Here is a 13,569-nt window from a genome sequence, read left to right on the forward strand (position 1 = left end):
TTCCCAAGGATGGACAGAGGCATTAGAGTGGTAGAGTGGCATTGGCTAGTGAGGAGGATAAGGGGAATCTGGAGGGGTTAAGGGGGTTCCAGGAGGTCCAGGAGAGGATGAAGGGATTATAGCAGAGGGGAGAAAGCAAATTATTATTAAAGATCAGAAAATGCTAAATTGCAAAGGGAGGTGGTGACCCCTTCATAGCAATGGAGGGTGCAGGCAAGGAAGGGAGCCCAGTCATGTGCAGCTGTGTCCCAGAGGACATGTCTGTGGACCAGGGGTAGCACTCTCATCTTGACTCGCTTTGTCTCCCACCCTCCAGGCTCTAGCTGGAGAGCCCTCCAGGGACAGAAGTCCAGCAGCTGGTGGGGGAGCAGATTTTGCTCATTGGAACTTTATCTGGTCCACTTGCACTGTTGGCTCAAAGCTCCTGATTCACTTCAGGGTGGTTTTCTATCATGTAAATGCCATAAACACTAACAGCAAAATAGCTCACTGGCTGGCCCCCTGCTCTCCACACCTGCCAGGCCCAGCACCTGCAGCTCCACTTGGAGAGGACAAGGAATAGCCATCACTCCCTGTAGGGGTGATGGTGGGGTGTCCTCCAAGCCTGAAGGAAAGATGGGGTATTAGGGAGAGGAAAGATAAGCAAGATGATAGAGGTCCCTTTGGCTACTGGAGAGACCACAGCTGAATATCTTGCTGAGAAGGAGGAGTAAAACCAGGTCATCTCCCTCCCATCTCCATCTGGGTTTGGAATGCACAGAGACACAGGCAAAGGCAAATACACACACACACACACACACACAAATGCACAGAGACACAAAGAGCTATACACAACAGAGATGCATACATACAGCTGATCATAGATATTTAGCTTAGACACATGCAAAGGCACACTCAGACTTGCTCATTCAGGTGCAGAACGGCACACGTCCCCCCGCACGTCTGCACAGAGCTCTTTCCTCTCCAAGAGTTTCCTCTCCATGCAGTACCCTGGTGTGAGTAGAGACAGGCCCCTTTCTTCCAGGCCTCACTCCTTCCCCTTTGTGTTTTTCCAGGTCGTGACATGGCGAGCACCACTCTGCCTGGTTACCCCCCTCACGTGCCCCCCACTGGCCAGGGAAGCTACCCCACCTCCACCCTGGCAGGAATGGTGCCTGGTAGGTGACAATGCTGCAGCTGCCTAATCTAGGTGGGGGGAACTAAATTGTGGGTGAGCTGCTGAATGGTCTGTAGTCTGAGGCTGGGGTGGGGGGAGACCCAACGTCCCCTCCCTGCAAACCACTGCTATTCTGTCCCTCTCTCTCCCTAGAGGCTGCAGTTGGTCCCTCATCCTCCCTCATGAGCAAGCCCGGGAGGAAGCTTGCAGAAGTGCCCCCTTGTGTGCAACCCACTGTATGTCATGGCCCCTCCACAGCGCCCACCCACCCAAGTCTGTGCCCGAGGAGCACTCAGCCTCAGCTCCACCCTCAGTGCCCAGCCCACCCCAGCCAGCTGACACTGCTTGGAAGAGCCTGCCCTGGTTTCCATGGAAACTTGGAGCCAAGAACCATTTCCAGGGGCATGTCAGTCACTCAGACAAAGCCACCCTGGTCCACACCAAGACACAAGGGAAGACCAATGTTGAGAACCAACGCCAACCCAGAGGCAGGAGGGAGCTAGTCCCTAAGAGGAATGGAGATCAGGCTGCGGCAGGAACCAGGGAGACTCACTGCAGCGAGACAGGCTAGAACACCCCTATACCTCTTCAGAGGCACCCAGCCTTCCATTGCTCCCCTGGGGCTCTGACCCATCCCTGATCAGAGGAGTTGGGTTTGGGTTGTTTGGATCAGAGAGGCAGAGGCTCTATTTAACGTCTGGTGACTGCAGCTGGAGGTTGTACTATACCCATCCCCAATCCCCAGATTGGGAGCAGGGGCTTGAAGCCAAAGAGAGCTGAAGTTCCTATGCACACAAACACCAAAACACTCTTGTCTTAAGAAGGGTTAGACTCACTCAGCCAGCAACTCACTCCCTCTGGCCGCCCTCTATATGGCCTTTCCCTGAAGTTCAACTCTCATTGGTATGGGGAAGGGGGAGGATAGAAGAGAGTGGTTGGCCCCATCCATCCAGGGACATTTAGGGATAACCATGGGTAAGCAGAGCTTGGGGTGGGACAGTGGCAAAGATTGCTGCTGGGTCTTATAGACTAGGGGCTGAAGGGAGTTAGAGGTGTGGGTAAAGGGATTCCTGCCCAGATTTAGGGGAAGGGAAGTAGAAGCCTTATTGGGGGGCAAGGAGATTTTAGGCAGAAGCTCCCAGCAGTGAGCAGGTGGGGGTTGGAGGAGGTTTTAAAGAGGTGGGGGTGAGGGAAGAGTGGGGAAGTGGGGGCAGGGAGTCTGCAGGGAGGTGGGGAAGAGGGAGCCGCAGAGAGCTCGTGGTGGTGAGGGGGGAGTCGTTAAACAGAATCTAGTGCTGATGAGGAAATTACACTTGTTTCATTAGCGATGGGGAAGGAGATAGCTCAGTTCCTCTTGGTCACAGTTGAGCTCAGAAGCTCATTATCCTGCTGCACGCATGCTTTCCCTCCTCGTCAATAAACAGGCTTTCCAGTGGCTGCATCCCCCACCCCCACCCCAGCTCCCTCTCAGAGAGGGGCCCCTTCTCCTCTACTTAACCCGCGGTTAGGGATCACTGTAAACAGTCTGGGGTCATCACACAGGAGAAAGGGCGAGGGGGAAACCTGGAGGCCTGGCCTTTCTCCCGCAGAGGGAGGGAGGCAGCTTCCGACGGCTCCCAACCCACGGGCCCTCTGCTCACCGCTCGCGGACCAGCGGGCAGTTCACCTGCTTCTTGCCGCCTCCATCCCCTGCCGCGTAGCCCAAGCAACCAACCTCTAGAGGGAAAAGCGGGAGGGCGGTGTCTCCCAACAGAGCCCCCACCTCTTGCGTTGGCACCGCGCATTGATGCCATTCTTAGGACTTTCTGGGAGAAAGTGTCCCGAAGGCCTTTCTTCGCCACCGTCCCCCACCCCCATTTCCGCCCATTGGGGGCCATGCCTCCTAGAACTGGAGTGGCCTCTATAAAGCCCTGGCCCCCGGCGCGACAGGGTGCACGCGCCCCTGTACAAACCCTTCGTGGGTGGCCGCGAGCACCTCCGCTGGGAAGCCCGGGGCGGGCACTGGCCCACAGGGTCCACCCGTGGGTGTGCGAGCGCGTCGGTGCTTCCCGCCTCCCCGGGCTCTCCCCACGCGGACGCGGTGATCGCCCCACCTCCGCCCGGCCCACTCGCCAGGCTATTACCCTGCCCGCGACACCTGCGCCTGAGACCCGGAGGGAGGAGCGGGCGGAGAAGCCACCGGCCGGACTCGTGGGGTCCGCCCCGGCGTGCACGCGTCTGATCCCCACTCCCCGACCCTCCCGCAGGGAGCGAGTTCTCCGGCAACCCGTACAGCCACCCCCAGTACACGGCCTACAACGAGGCTTGGAGATTCAGCAACCCCGCCTTACTAAGTGAGTACGCCACCTGGCTGGCCGGCGGCTCAGCGCGGCCGCGCGGCTTCTGGGCACGGTCCCACTCCCGGCGACCCGATCTCTGGGGGCCCGGCCGGGCCAGGGGGACAGGTTTGCTAGTGCAGTACTGAGGCCCGGGGACCCCTTGAGGACGCCCGCACCTCCTGCCCTCCCGTCCCCTCCCTGGTCGCTCGAGGCTCTGCGCGCCCTCGCCCTCGGATCCCCTGGAGGGTGCGCAGCCGGGCTTCCCCGGATCGGGTCCCTCTCAAGCCCCGTGAACGCAACTATTCTCCAGGGCAACTGGCTCCACCGCCCAGCCAAGGTCTCCCAGTCCGGATCCCGCTGGACCCCAGCCAGGGGAGGTCTTTTCTTTGCTTTTCTTTCCTTTTTTGTTCTCCTGTTTGTCCTCTCACCCAGCCCATTCTTCTCCTGTGTTAACTTCCAGGTTCCCCTTATTATTATAGTGCCGCCCCCCGGGGCTCCGCCCCTGCCGCTGCTGCCGCTGCCTATGACCGCCACTAGTTACCGCGGGGACCACATCAAGCTTCAGGCCGACAGCTTCGGCCTCCACATCGTCCCCGTCTGACCCCACCCCGGAGGGAGGGAGGACCGACCCGACGCGATGCCTCCCGGCCACCGCCCCAGCCTCACCCCATCCCAGGACACCCGCAACCCTTCACATCACCCCCTCGAAGGCCGGCCAGGACGGGTGGAGCCGCGGGCGGGACCCTCAGGCCCGGGCTCACCGCCCCCAACCCCGCCCGCCGCCCCTCCCCGCCTGCCTGGACTGCGCGGCGCCGCTAAGCGGACTCGGCCCAGCTCGCCCCGGCCTCGACCGAGCCAGCCCCGAAGCCCGCCAGCCACCCGGCCGGACTCGGGCGCGACCAGCCGGCGCGCGCCGTAAGTTTCTGTGACACACAATCAGCGCGGACCGCAGCGCGGCCCAGCCCCAGGCACCCGCTTCGGACGCTCGGGCGCCGGGAGGCTTCGATGGAGGGGCTGGGCCAAGGAGATTAAGAACAAAACGACTTTCTACTGAAGTAGGAAGAGCTCGCTGCCGAATCCTTGGGGAAAATTCTTTACCCCCAGTGCCAGCCGGACTGCCCTCGCCTTCCGGGTGTGCCCTGCCGCAGAAGGTGGAATGAGGGAGTGGGGGTCCCGCTCTAGGAACGGGCTTTGGGGTCGTCAGGTCTTTCCAAGGTTGGGACCCAAGGAGCGAGGGGTCCAGCAGCCCGCACCGACCGAGCTGGGCTCTCGGCTCTTCACTGCTCCGCCTGGACTGCCTAGTTCCCCAGGGCCCGGCACCTCCTGCTGCGAGACCCGGCTCTCAGCCCTGCCTTGCCCCTACCTCAGCGTCTCTTCCACCTGCTGGCCTCCCAGTTTCCCCTCCTGCCCGTCCTTCGCCCGTCCTCGACGCCCTGCATCCTCCTCCCTGACTCGCAGCCCCATCGGATGCTCTTCCGGGACCGCCGCAGGACCAGTTTCCATAGGCTGCGGACTGGGATCTTCCTCCAGCAGTTACTTGATTCCCCCTCCCCCGACACAGACTCTCAATCTGCCGGTGGTAAGAACCGGTTCTGAGCTGGCGTCTGAGCTGCTGCGGGGTGGAAGTGAGGGGCTGCCCACTCCACTCCTCCCACCCCCTCCCAGCCTCCTCCTCCGGCAGGAACTGAACAGAACCACAAAAAGTCTACATTTATTTAATATGATGGTCTTTGCAAAAAGGAACAAAACAACACAAAAGGCCACCAGGCTGCTGCTTTGTGGAAAGATGGTGTGTGTTGTGTGAAGGCGAACCCCGGTGTACATAACCCCTCCCCCTCTGCCCTGCCCCGCCCAGCCCCATAGAGTCCCTGTCGCCCGCCGGCCCTGCCTGTAGATACGCCCCGCTGTCTGTGCTGTGAGAGTCGCCGCTCGCTGGGGGGGAGGGGGGAACACAGCTACACGCCCATTAAAGCACAGCACGTCCTGCGGGAGGGGGGCATTTTTTATGTTACAAAAAAATTACGAAAGAAAAGAAATCTCTATGCAAAATGACGAACATGGTCCTGTGGACTCCTCTGGCCTGTTTTGTTGGCTCTTTCTCTGTAATTCCGTGTTTTCGCTTTTTCCTCCCTGCCCTTCTCTCCCTCTGCCCCTCTCTCCTCTCCGCTTCTCTCTCGCTCTGTCTCTGTCTCTCTCCGTCTCTGTCGCTCTCGTCTGTCTGTCTGTTCCTTCCTCGGCCTCTCTTCCCAGCCCTGGCCCGGCCGCCCTGTCTCCGCAGGCTAGATCCGAAGTGGCAGCTCCAGCCCCCGGGCTCGCCCCCTCGCGGCCGTGCCCCGCGCGCCCCGTGCGGCCGAAGGCCGGGCCGCCCCTCCCCGCCCCGCCCCACCCCACCCCGTAGTTGCTCTTTCGGTAGTGGCGATGCGCCCTGCATGTCTCCTCACCCGTGGATCGTGACGACTCGAAATAACAGAAACAAAGTCAATAAAAGTGAAAATAAATAAATAAAAATCCTTGAACAAATCCGAAAAGGCTTGGAGTCCTCGCCCAGATCTCTCTCCCCTTCGAGCCTTTTTTATTTGAAAAGGAAAAAGAGAAAAGAGAATCGTTTAAGGGAACCCGGCGCCCAGCCAGGCCCCAGTGGCCCGAACGGGGCGGCGAGGGCGCCGAGGTCCAAGGTCCGACTCATCCCAGTCCTGTGGGGCTGGCCGGGCAGAGGCCCCGGACCCAGGCCCAGGCCTAACCTGCTAAAAGTTCCCCGGACGGTTCTGGTCTCCCCGGCCACTTTCAGCGCGTTGGTTCGTTTTCATTCTTTTTCTTTTGTGCACATAAGAAATAAATAATAATAATAAAGAATAAAATTTTGTATGTCACTCCCCATGGCTCCAAGTTTGTCTCTCCCTGTCTCTGAGATGGGCCTCCCCTCCATTGGTGGATCCCCAAAAGTCCCTTCAATGATCTTCCCAACTACACTCCCACTGCGACCTCCAACTCCTTTGCGGAGACCTCCTTGGCGGCAGCTGAACCACGGTGGAGGCCGAGGCAAGCCTGCCCTTTAGTAGCCACCCTCCCCCGTGCACCCTGGCCCTGGGACAGGAAGTTCTTACTCTCCGAAACTTCAGAATAACTCCCAGTTAGGCGCCTATACTAGGCCAACTCTGTGGTCCTATCAGTACACCTGCATCCAGATTTAGGGTGCTGGCTCTCAGAACCCTACGTCTGAGGCCCTCTCCACGTGGGTGGAGGGGTGGTCGTCTGTCCTATCTCCTCCCTCCGTTCCCCATCCAGTGCAGTTGCGCGTGGGCGCAGCAGCAATTTTATCCCTGGAGTCTGCAATGAGATGCGAAGACCGCACAGGCTTGCCGCAAATTTCCTCGCTCTGCGTTTACTTCTGGGCGCGAAGAATGCCCCGCAGAGGCCCCGGGAGCTGGTTCATGGGTCTTCATGCGCCTCCAGTGTCTTGCGGAGCCCCGGGCCCCAGCAAGAAGCGGCTGAAATTGGTGCGCCTTGTGCTGTGGTCTGGGTGTGTCCCCGAGAGAGCACGCAGACGCCTGTCTGTCGCGGGGCGGTCGGCGGCTTCCTGCATAGGTACGGCTTTCTGTTCATCTATGTGTTCGTCTATATGTCCCTGGTTGGGTCTGGGGGTGTGGTAGTAGGAGAATTGTTTTATTTTAGCCATCCTTGCTGTTCTTGTGTCCAGGTGCCCAGTGAAAAATCTGTATGTCTCCACCTCTCTGTTCTCTGTTTGGGAGGTGTTGCAGGGGTTGGGGGATGTGGTGACTGTCCAGGATTGTTCTGCTGCATCAGAGATACTTGGGAGGGTCTCCTTTCCATCCCTTCAACAGCTTCCCAGCTCTGGCCCTCCCACACTCTTGCCAACACAAAGGGCCCAGCTTCCACCTGGAAACTTTCCTTCTGTGCCCCTGGGACTCCTTCCCAGCTCAGCTTCTATCGCAGCTTCCTCCCACTTGAAAGGCTCTTGAATCTCTGAGCTGCCAGGGATGCAAGCAGGACGTTGGGGCAGACTAAGAAGTGACCTTCCCCTTTGGTTTGGGACAGTGTCTCCTAGACACCTCCTTCCCATCAGAATCCCAGAGACCTTTCTTTCAAGCCAATCTGCCCAGGTTCACCCACATCATGGCACTTCTGGGGGATGTGCAGGACCCTCTACAAATCAGCAAACCCTCAATCAAGTCCATTCCCTTCCCCCTCCCTCTGCACCTGTGTCTCCCCGCTATTCTTCATCTCAGCAAATGGCAGTTGCACCCTTCGCCCTGCTTGGTATTGGCTCTCTTGACCACCAGCCTCCTAGAAGAGTGGCCTTCAAACTTCTTTGGTCATACACCCTCTCAGCCAAAAGAATTCTGAATGTGTACTCCAATATAAGTATATTTACTGATTTACAAATTTCATAAATATATTATTGGACTAACATATCATGAATCTTGTAAAAGGTAAAATATTAAAAGAACGAGATTGGAATATGTAAAAATAGAAGTTCTGATGTTCTCATACCCAAATGGATTATCTTGCACTCCCTGGAAGATGTGCACCCTTGGAGATCCTGGTCATAACCCATGAAAACCCAGCATGGCAGAACTCCTGACTATTGCCTAGTGCCCAGCGAGTACATTTCTGGAAGTTGCCAGGGCACTGGCTTGGGCCAGGGCAGCCCAGTGAACACTGCCCTCATCATATATAGCAGGTACCAGACCCCCAGTGCCTGGCTTTTCTTCCAGGTCCACCCCAGACAGGGAGCCTTGCCCTGCCCAATCCATCGATTTGGGAGCCATGGCCTCATGTGGGTCTCACTGGAACCTCTTCTGTTCTATTTCTGGTCTCTCTCAGACTGAATTGGACAGCAAACATTCCACTGTTTACAGTAAGCACCTCTGCCCAGAGGCTTCATGCGGTGTCCCTCCTAGAGTGCTGATTTGGGGCCTGAGGGCACCAAAACATGATCTATCATCCTTGGCCAGTTGCAGCCCCACTCACCCACCCCAGACACAAAAAGGGCCTGTTCTCCTGCTTCAGTTCGTTTTCTCCAGAAGTCATGTTGACTCTGCTGGCTCTGTCCCCATCCCACCCCTACAGAGTTCCCGGCTGAGGCACACCAAGTATGACAGTTAGAAACAGATGAACAGAAGTGTCCTGGGTTGAGGGAAGAGTAGGAGCAAAGACAGGAAGTCATGAAAATACGCTAGATACAATGTGGCTGGAGTATCAAGTGCTGGGGGAGGGGTGGGGATGGAGGGAGTTGGCAGGAGATGAAGCTACAAAGGTAATCAGAACACTGTCGTGGGCATGCCAAAATGGTACCTGTCACACACACAGCTCCTCTAAGGAAGCTGCCCTACCCACAGTCACTTCCTGCGTATGTAGACAATGTATTTGTACCAGCGACTCTGTTACTGGTACAGAATTGGACTGGAACACAAATCTATGCTGAACCAATCAATCCTCCTCTCTGGGGGGGGGTCGGGGGTGGGGGAACTAGGAAGTATGGAAAGAAAGAGGCCATTAACCATGAAAAGAAAAGCCCAAAGGAGGCCCTAAGGGCCTTCCCTAGTCCTCCTCATCTCAGTAAAGTATAGCTCCATTCTACCGTCACTCAAGTCCCAAACCCATATCTTCCCTGACTCCTCCTGTCTTTTGCATCCCACATTTGATTCATCAGCAAAACCAGACAATTCTACCTTTAAAATTGATCCAGAGCATGACCTCTTCCAACTACCTGTACTGGACTATCCAGGATCAAGCCACCGTGGTCCTTCACCTGAGCTTGCAAACAGAACGTTCTAATTGGCCTTCCTGCTTCCATCTTAGATTCCCTCCAGCAGCCAGAATGGTCCCCCAAAATGTACGGCAATCCATGTCCCTCCTTTGCCCAGAAACCTTCGGTGGCTCCCCATCTCTCTCAGCGTCAAAGTCAAAATCCCTCCCCATCCCCACCACTACCTTAACTCACCTCCCATCACCTCCCTTGGCTCACTGTGCTCTCTGAGCCTGATGGTAGGAGCCCTCAATCATGTGAAGAGGAGGATGACCCACAGAGAGAGTAGCTGAGTCTCTAATGAGGAGGACTGAGAGGGCAGATGTTCCTGCCTCTCCTGCAGTGCAGAGGATTGAGACTCAAACTGCACTAAACTCCTCAAATAACTCCCACCATTCCTTGGGGACTCTCTGTTCCTTACAACCCAAAGCACCTCCCACAGTCCCCGTGGGGGGCATCAAGAGTGCATCCCTCCTTCCCTTGGGAAGCTGCCCCCTACCATCCTGTGTAGTTCTCGTGGGACTGTCAATCACAGTACCCCATCAGCTCCTACCACATATTTGGGCTTGTGATGCTCCTCCGGCCAATGAGGAACCCATGTCCCTGGCCACAGCACAGAGATAAAAAGTTAGAAACAATGGGAGTTCTCTCACGAGCAGTGTTATGGAGTTCTGGAAGAGAGGAGGGGTTTTTGGACTGTGAGCTGCAATGATAAGGGCTTGGGACTCCACTATGTGGAGAATGTCTGCCCGAGGGTGAAGTCATGCTCAGAGTCAAGCAGAGACCAGCAGAGCTGAGAGGTAGAGGGAAAAAAAAAAAAAATCTAGTACTATCACTCAAACCTCTGGAGCCAGCTAGGCCCGAAGCAAGCCCTGTTTTCGGATTTCCAGGGTCAAAATTCAATACCTTCTCCTTGTTTTGGCTAAGCAAATGTGCTGGGTCTGTCATTTGCAACCAAAAAAATTCTGATTTAAACAGTTCTGGAAGACACACATGCCCTGTTAAGAGCTTTGGATTTTTCTTCCCCTTAGAGGCAACGTGAGCTATGGAAACTTTTTGAGCAAGAGAGAATAGCTTAGTAAGTCGCATTTTTGGAAGAGTGCTCTATCCATAATGAAGAAGTGGAATACAAGGAGAGACAGTGGGTACAGGAAGAACTGTACGAGACCACTACCATGGTCCAGGCAAGAGATAATGGGAATGTATGCTAATGACTAGATTAGCTCCTGAAGGAAACTGACAAGGAAGCATGACACGGTTTTATTTTTAAGTAGAAAAGAAAGACAAGTGCAGATCAGAAGACCTGCTGTATGAGAAAGAGAAAATAAGAATCTTTCTTGCATTTGCTTATATACACATAAACAGAAAGATAAAATGGTTGTCTCTGAGCTGGGAACAATGTGGACAGGACAGGGCAAGTATAGTCATTTCTGTGACTATAATTTTTTAAAACCTAATTTTGACTTTAATGAAAAATAAAATTTCAATTAAGAAAGATAAAGAGACAACCAGGTCCTTGACACATATAACCATAATGCATAAGCCAAATTTGGCTTTTCTTGATGTTCTATGGCGAAGGAAAGGCCATTTGATTTGGAGAATAGCGGATACCTGGTGACCTCCAAGCTAGTGTTTTCTACAGATGGAAGTGAGGGGTGGCTAAAATGTAAGGATGAAGAAAGGGGCAGAATGTAATCAATTCTTTTCAAATATTTGGAAGGGAGCCGAACAGGAGTGGGGCCTGGTGATGGTATGGTCTGTGAGCTCAAGAGAAGGTTCTTTTTGGCCAAGGGCTATGTGGACAAGCCCGTGGCTGAGGCAGAGGGTGAAAGGCAGGGATATGAAGAGAAGCTGCTCATGATGGACATGAGGGGCCTGAAAGAATGGGGCACAGGCATGTGGGGAGGGCTGGGGAGGAACCAGAGAATTCTGCTTGGGAGAGGAAGATCTTGAAGGGACAGGGTCCACTAGATTTGCTTGGAAAGATTGTAGGAGCCACAGCTGCCGTCTGCTGAGAGTGAGGGGAGCAGGACTGGATCCTGCCTTGAGCGGGTAGAGAATTTTGGAAGAATCTCTCCTGGGGATTCAGAAGGAAGTTGTGAGGGCAGCAGGAGCACATGGCCAACAGCAGCAGGAAGAGTTCACACCGTGGGGAAGTCCTAGGCTCCATCCTTCAAGACACAGAAGCCAGGCCCCCAAAATTACACTGCCCTCCTCCCGAACTCCATCCACATCTCCCTTCTCCAGGGGCCTCCCTAGCTGACTGAACCCTGGCAGCACCTTGAGCCCATGCTCATCGTCTGATCTCTGTGACTGTTCATCCTCAAGTGCCCACGTGTGGCCTCAGCTGCCTTATGTGGGAAAGCCACCACCTGCCCCGCAAGGAGTACCCAGCATGCAACCTACAGGCAGAAGAAAAACCATGTGTGTATGGAGGCATCTCCACGCTGAGGGCAAAAGGGACCCACAAGAGAGTCACAAGGCTGGCTCACAAGGTCACTATGTGACCTTCAACAAAGCTCACTCTCTCTCTGTGCATCAGTTTCCTTGTGTGTAAAACCAGATGATCACTAGGGTTCCTTCCCACTTGGACATTCTAGGCTTCCGTAGTTCTAGACTGTAGGTGCTCAGGCAATCTCTGTGACCAGAAGGAGTTCGCCTAAACTCTGTAGAGGTGAGGTGGGTGCACTCAGATGGGGAAGGGGATGTGGGAAAGTTTTTTAATCTACAGAAGGAGGAGGCATGGATTTATTTATGTGTTGCCACCTTCCCTATCTGAGAGTTAGGACTGCCTTTTCCTATTTCTCTTCCCACTCTCTGCCCAGAGGTCCCTGGGATGGGTCTCTGTAAGCATTGAGGCAGATGAATGGTGATCTGAGGGGACCAGTGAGGGTGCAGGGTAGGGCACTAGGGGAGGGAGACAAAGGAAGTTGCTCTTTGGGGCCAAGAACATTGCCAGCCTCCCCCCACACCTCTGCATGACCAAACCATTCCAATACCCTAATTAGCCAGTCCCTTAGGCCCCTGTTAGGCAGGCCGGCTGAGCGCCCAACTCCCTGGGGACCAGCCCCTTTACCCCGCAGACTAATCAGTTCTTCACTCCTTGAGTGCATGAGTGTCCTCATCACACACGCATGCGCACACACACACATACCCTCCCTTATTCTCACCCAGAACCCCAGGCCCCATTCCAGCCTTACGAGTGTTAATGTAGGGTGGTGCTGAATTTCCCCAGTGACCATATTCCCATTTGGATTGATTGAAGAGTTGGAAAGAGACTAGACAAAGTCTGGGGACTCCTCTCCAATTTGAGGTTTTCTCTCAAACTTGTGGGGTCAGGATGTGTAGCCAAGGATGAAGCCACAATTGGGGTGCTCTATGGTACCCCAAGCCCTTGCACTGGTACCATCTAGGGTCAATATTCACCCTAAATCAAACCCCCTCCTCCCCCTCATCCTGTCTCCCCAGTCCATATCCCCACCCCCTACCCCCGACACCCGCACTGCCAGCCCAAACACATGATAAATTGCCTTGTCAACAGAATTCATTCAGGGACCAATTAATTCCACAGAAATGAACCAGGAGCCATCAGTTGCTGAAAAACTCAGAGTGCAGGGAGTGCAGGGAGCGGATACAGGCAGAGGGTGGGTAGCAGGGGAGGGGATGGGGAGGCTGGGGAAGTTAGTCTGACAGAAATTGGTCATTTAATGCTTAAGTGCACGCTAGACAGCCCTGTCATCGCCTGCGGCCCCCGTGCGGGATTAATTATCGGAGGAGGAGAGGGCAGCCCAGCCCAACCTAGCCGTCTGTCACCAACCAATGCTGGAGTCACCCAAGCCTTGGGCCACCCTGGGTCCCCTTCCAAGTCTCCAGGCCTCCTGCTCCTCTGACTTCCAGGTCCCCCCAGATCCCAGTCCTAGGCCCAACCTCCTATCTTGGCCCCTCAGCCACATTTAGTCATGGCCTTGCCATCAGCTAGTCCAACCAGGAAGACTTCTTCAACTCCTTGACTGAGTGAGGCCCAAACTCCCCACATTCCCCTGTCATTATTCTCAAACATCCTAGGTGAACACGTGTGCAGAACCCAAGGCATAGTTTTGTCCCATCCATTGATCCTAATCTGAGAGAACAGCACCATCATCCACTCCATGGCTCAAGCCAGAATCCCATCATTATCCTTGACTCCTCCCTCTCCCTCATCTTCTCTCATCCAATCAGAATCTAAGTCCTGGGAGTTCAGCCTCCTATAAATACATCACATCTGGTCCACTTGCTTCTAGCTGTCTGCCACCACTCAAGGTTGAGCCATCATCTATTCTGCCTGC

At 55.1% G+C, this 13,569-nt stretch overlaps 1 protein-coding gene across 11 annotated transcripts in view; it reads left to right on the forward strand.

Annotated features, from left to right (window-relative positions):
• The window catches only part of PAX2 (paired box 2), a 93,882-nt gene extending 87,540 nt beyond the window's left edge, over positions 1-6,342 (forward strand). For 3 of the 11 annotated variants that reach the window (XM_015147956.3, XM_015147960.3, XM_077947343.1), the window contains 4 exons: positions 1,056-1,157; positions 1,310-1,392; positions 3,403-3,489; positions 3,935-6,342. In XM_015147956.3, coding sequence (XP_015003442.2) covers positions 1,056-1,157; positions 1,310-1,392; positions 3,403-3,489 — 272 coding nt within the window. In that variant the 3' untranslated portion in view covers positions 3,935-6,342. The remainder of the gene's footprint in view (positions 1-1,055; positions 1,158-1,309; positions 1,393-3,402; positions 3,490-3,934) is intronic. The other 8 variants (XM_015147957.3, XM_077947341.1, XM_077947342.1 and 5 more) reach the window with 3 other exon arrangements.
• The last annotated feature ends 7,227 nt before the right edge of the window (positions 6,343-13,569 follow it).

The sequence above is a fragment of the Macaca mulatta genome, chromosome 9 (genome assembly GCF_049350105.2).
Source record: "Macaca mulatta isolate MMU2019108-1 chromosome 9, T2T-MMU8v2.0, whole genome shotgun sequence".
Classification (NCBI taxonomy): domain Eukaryota; kingdom Metazoa; phylum Chordata; class Mammalia; order Primates; family Cercopithecidae; genus Macaca; species Macaca mulatta.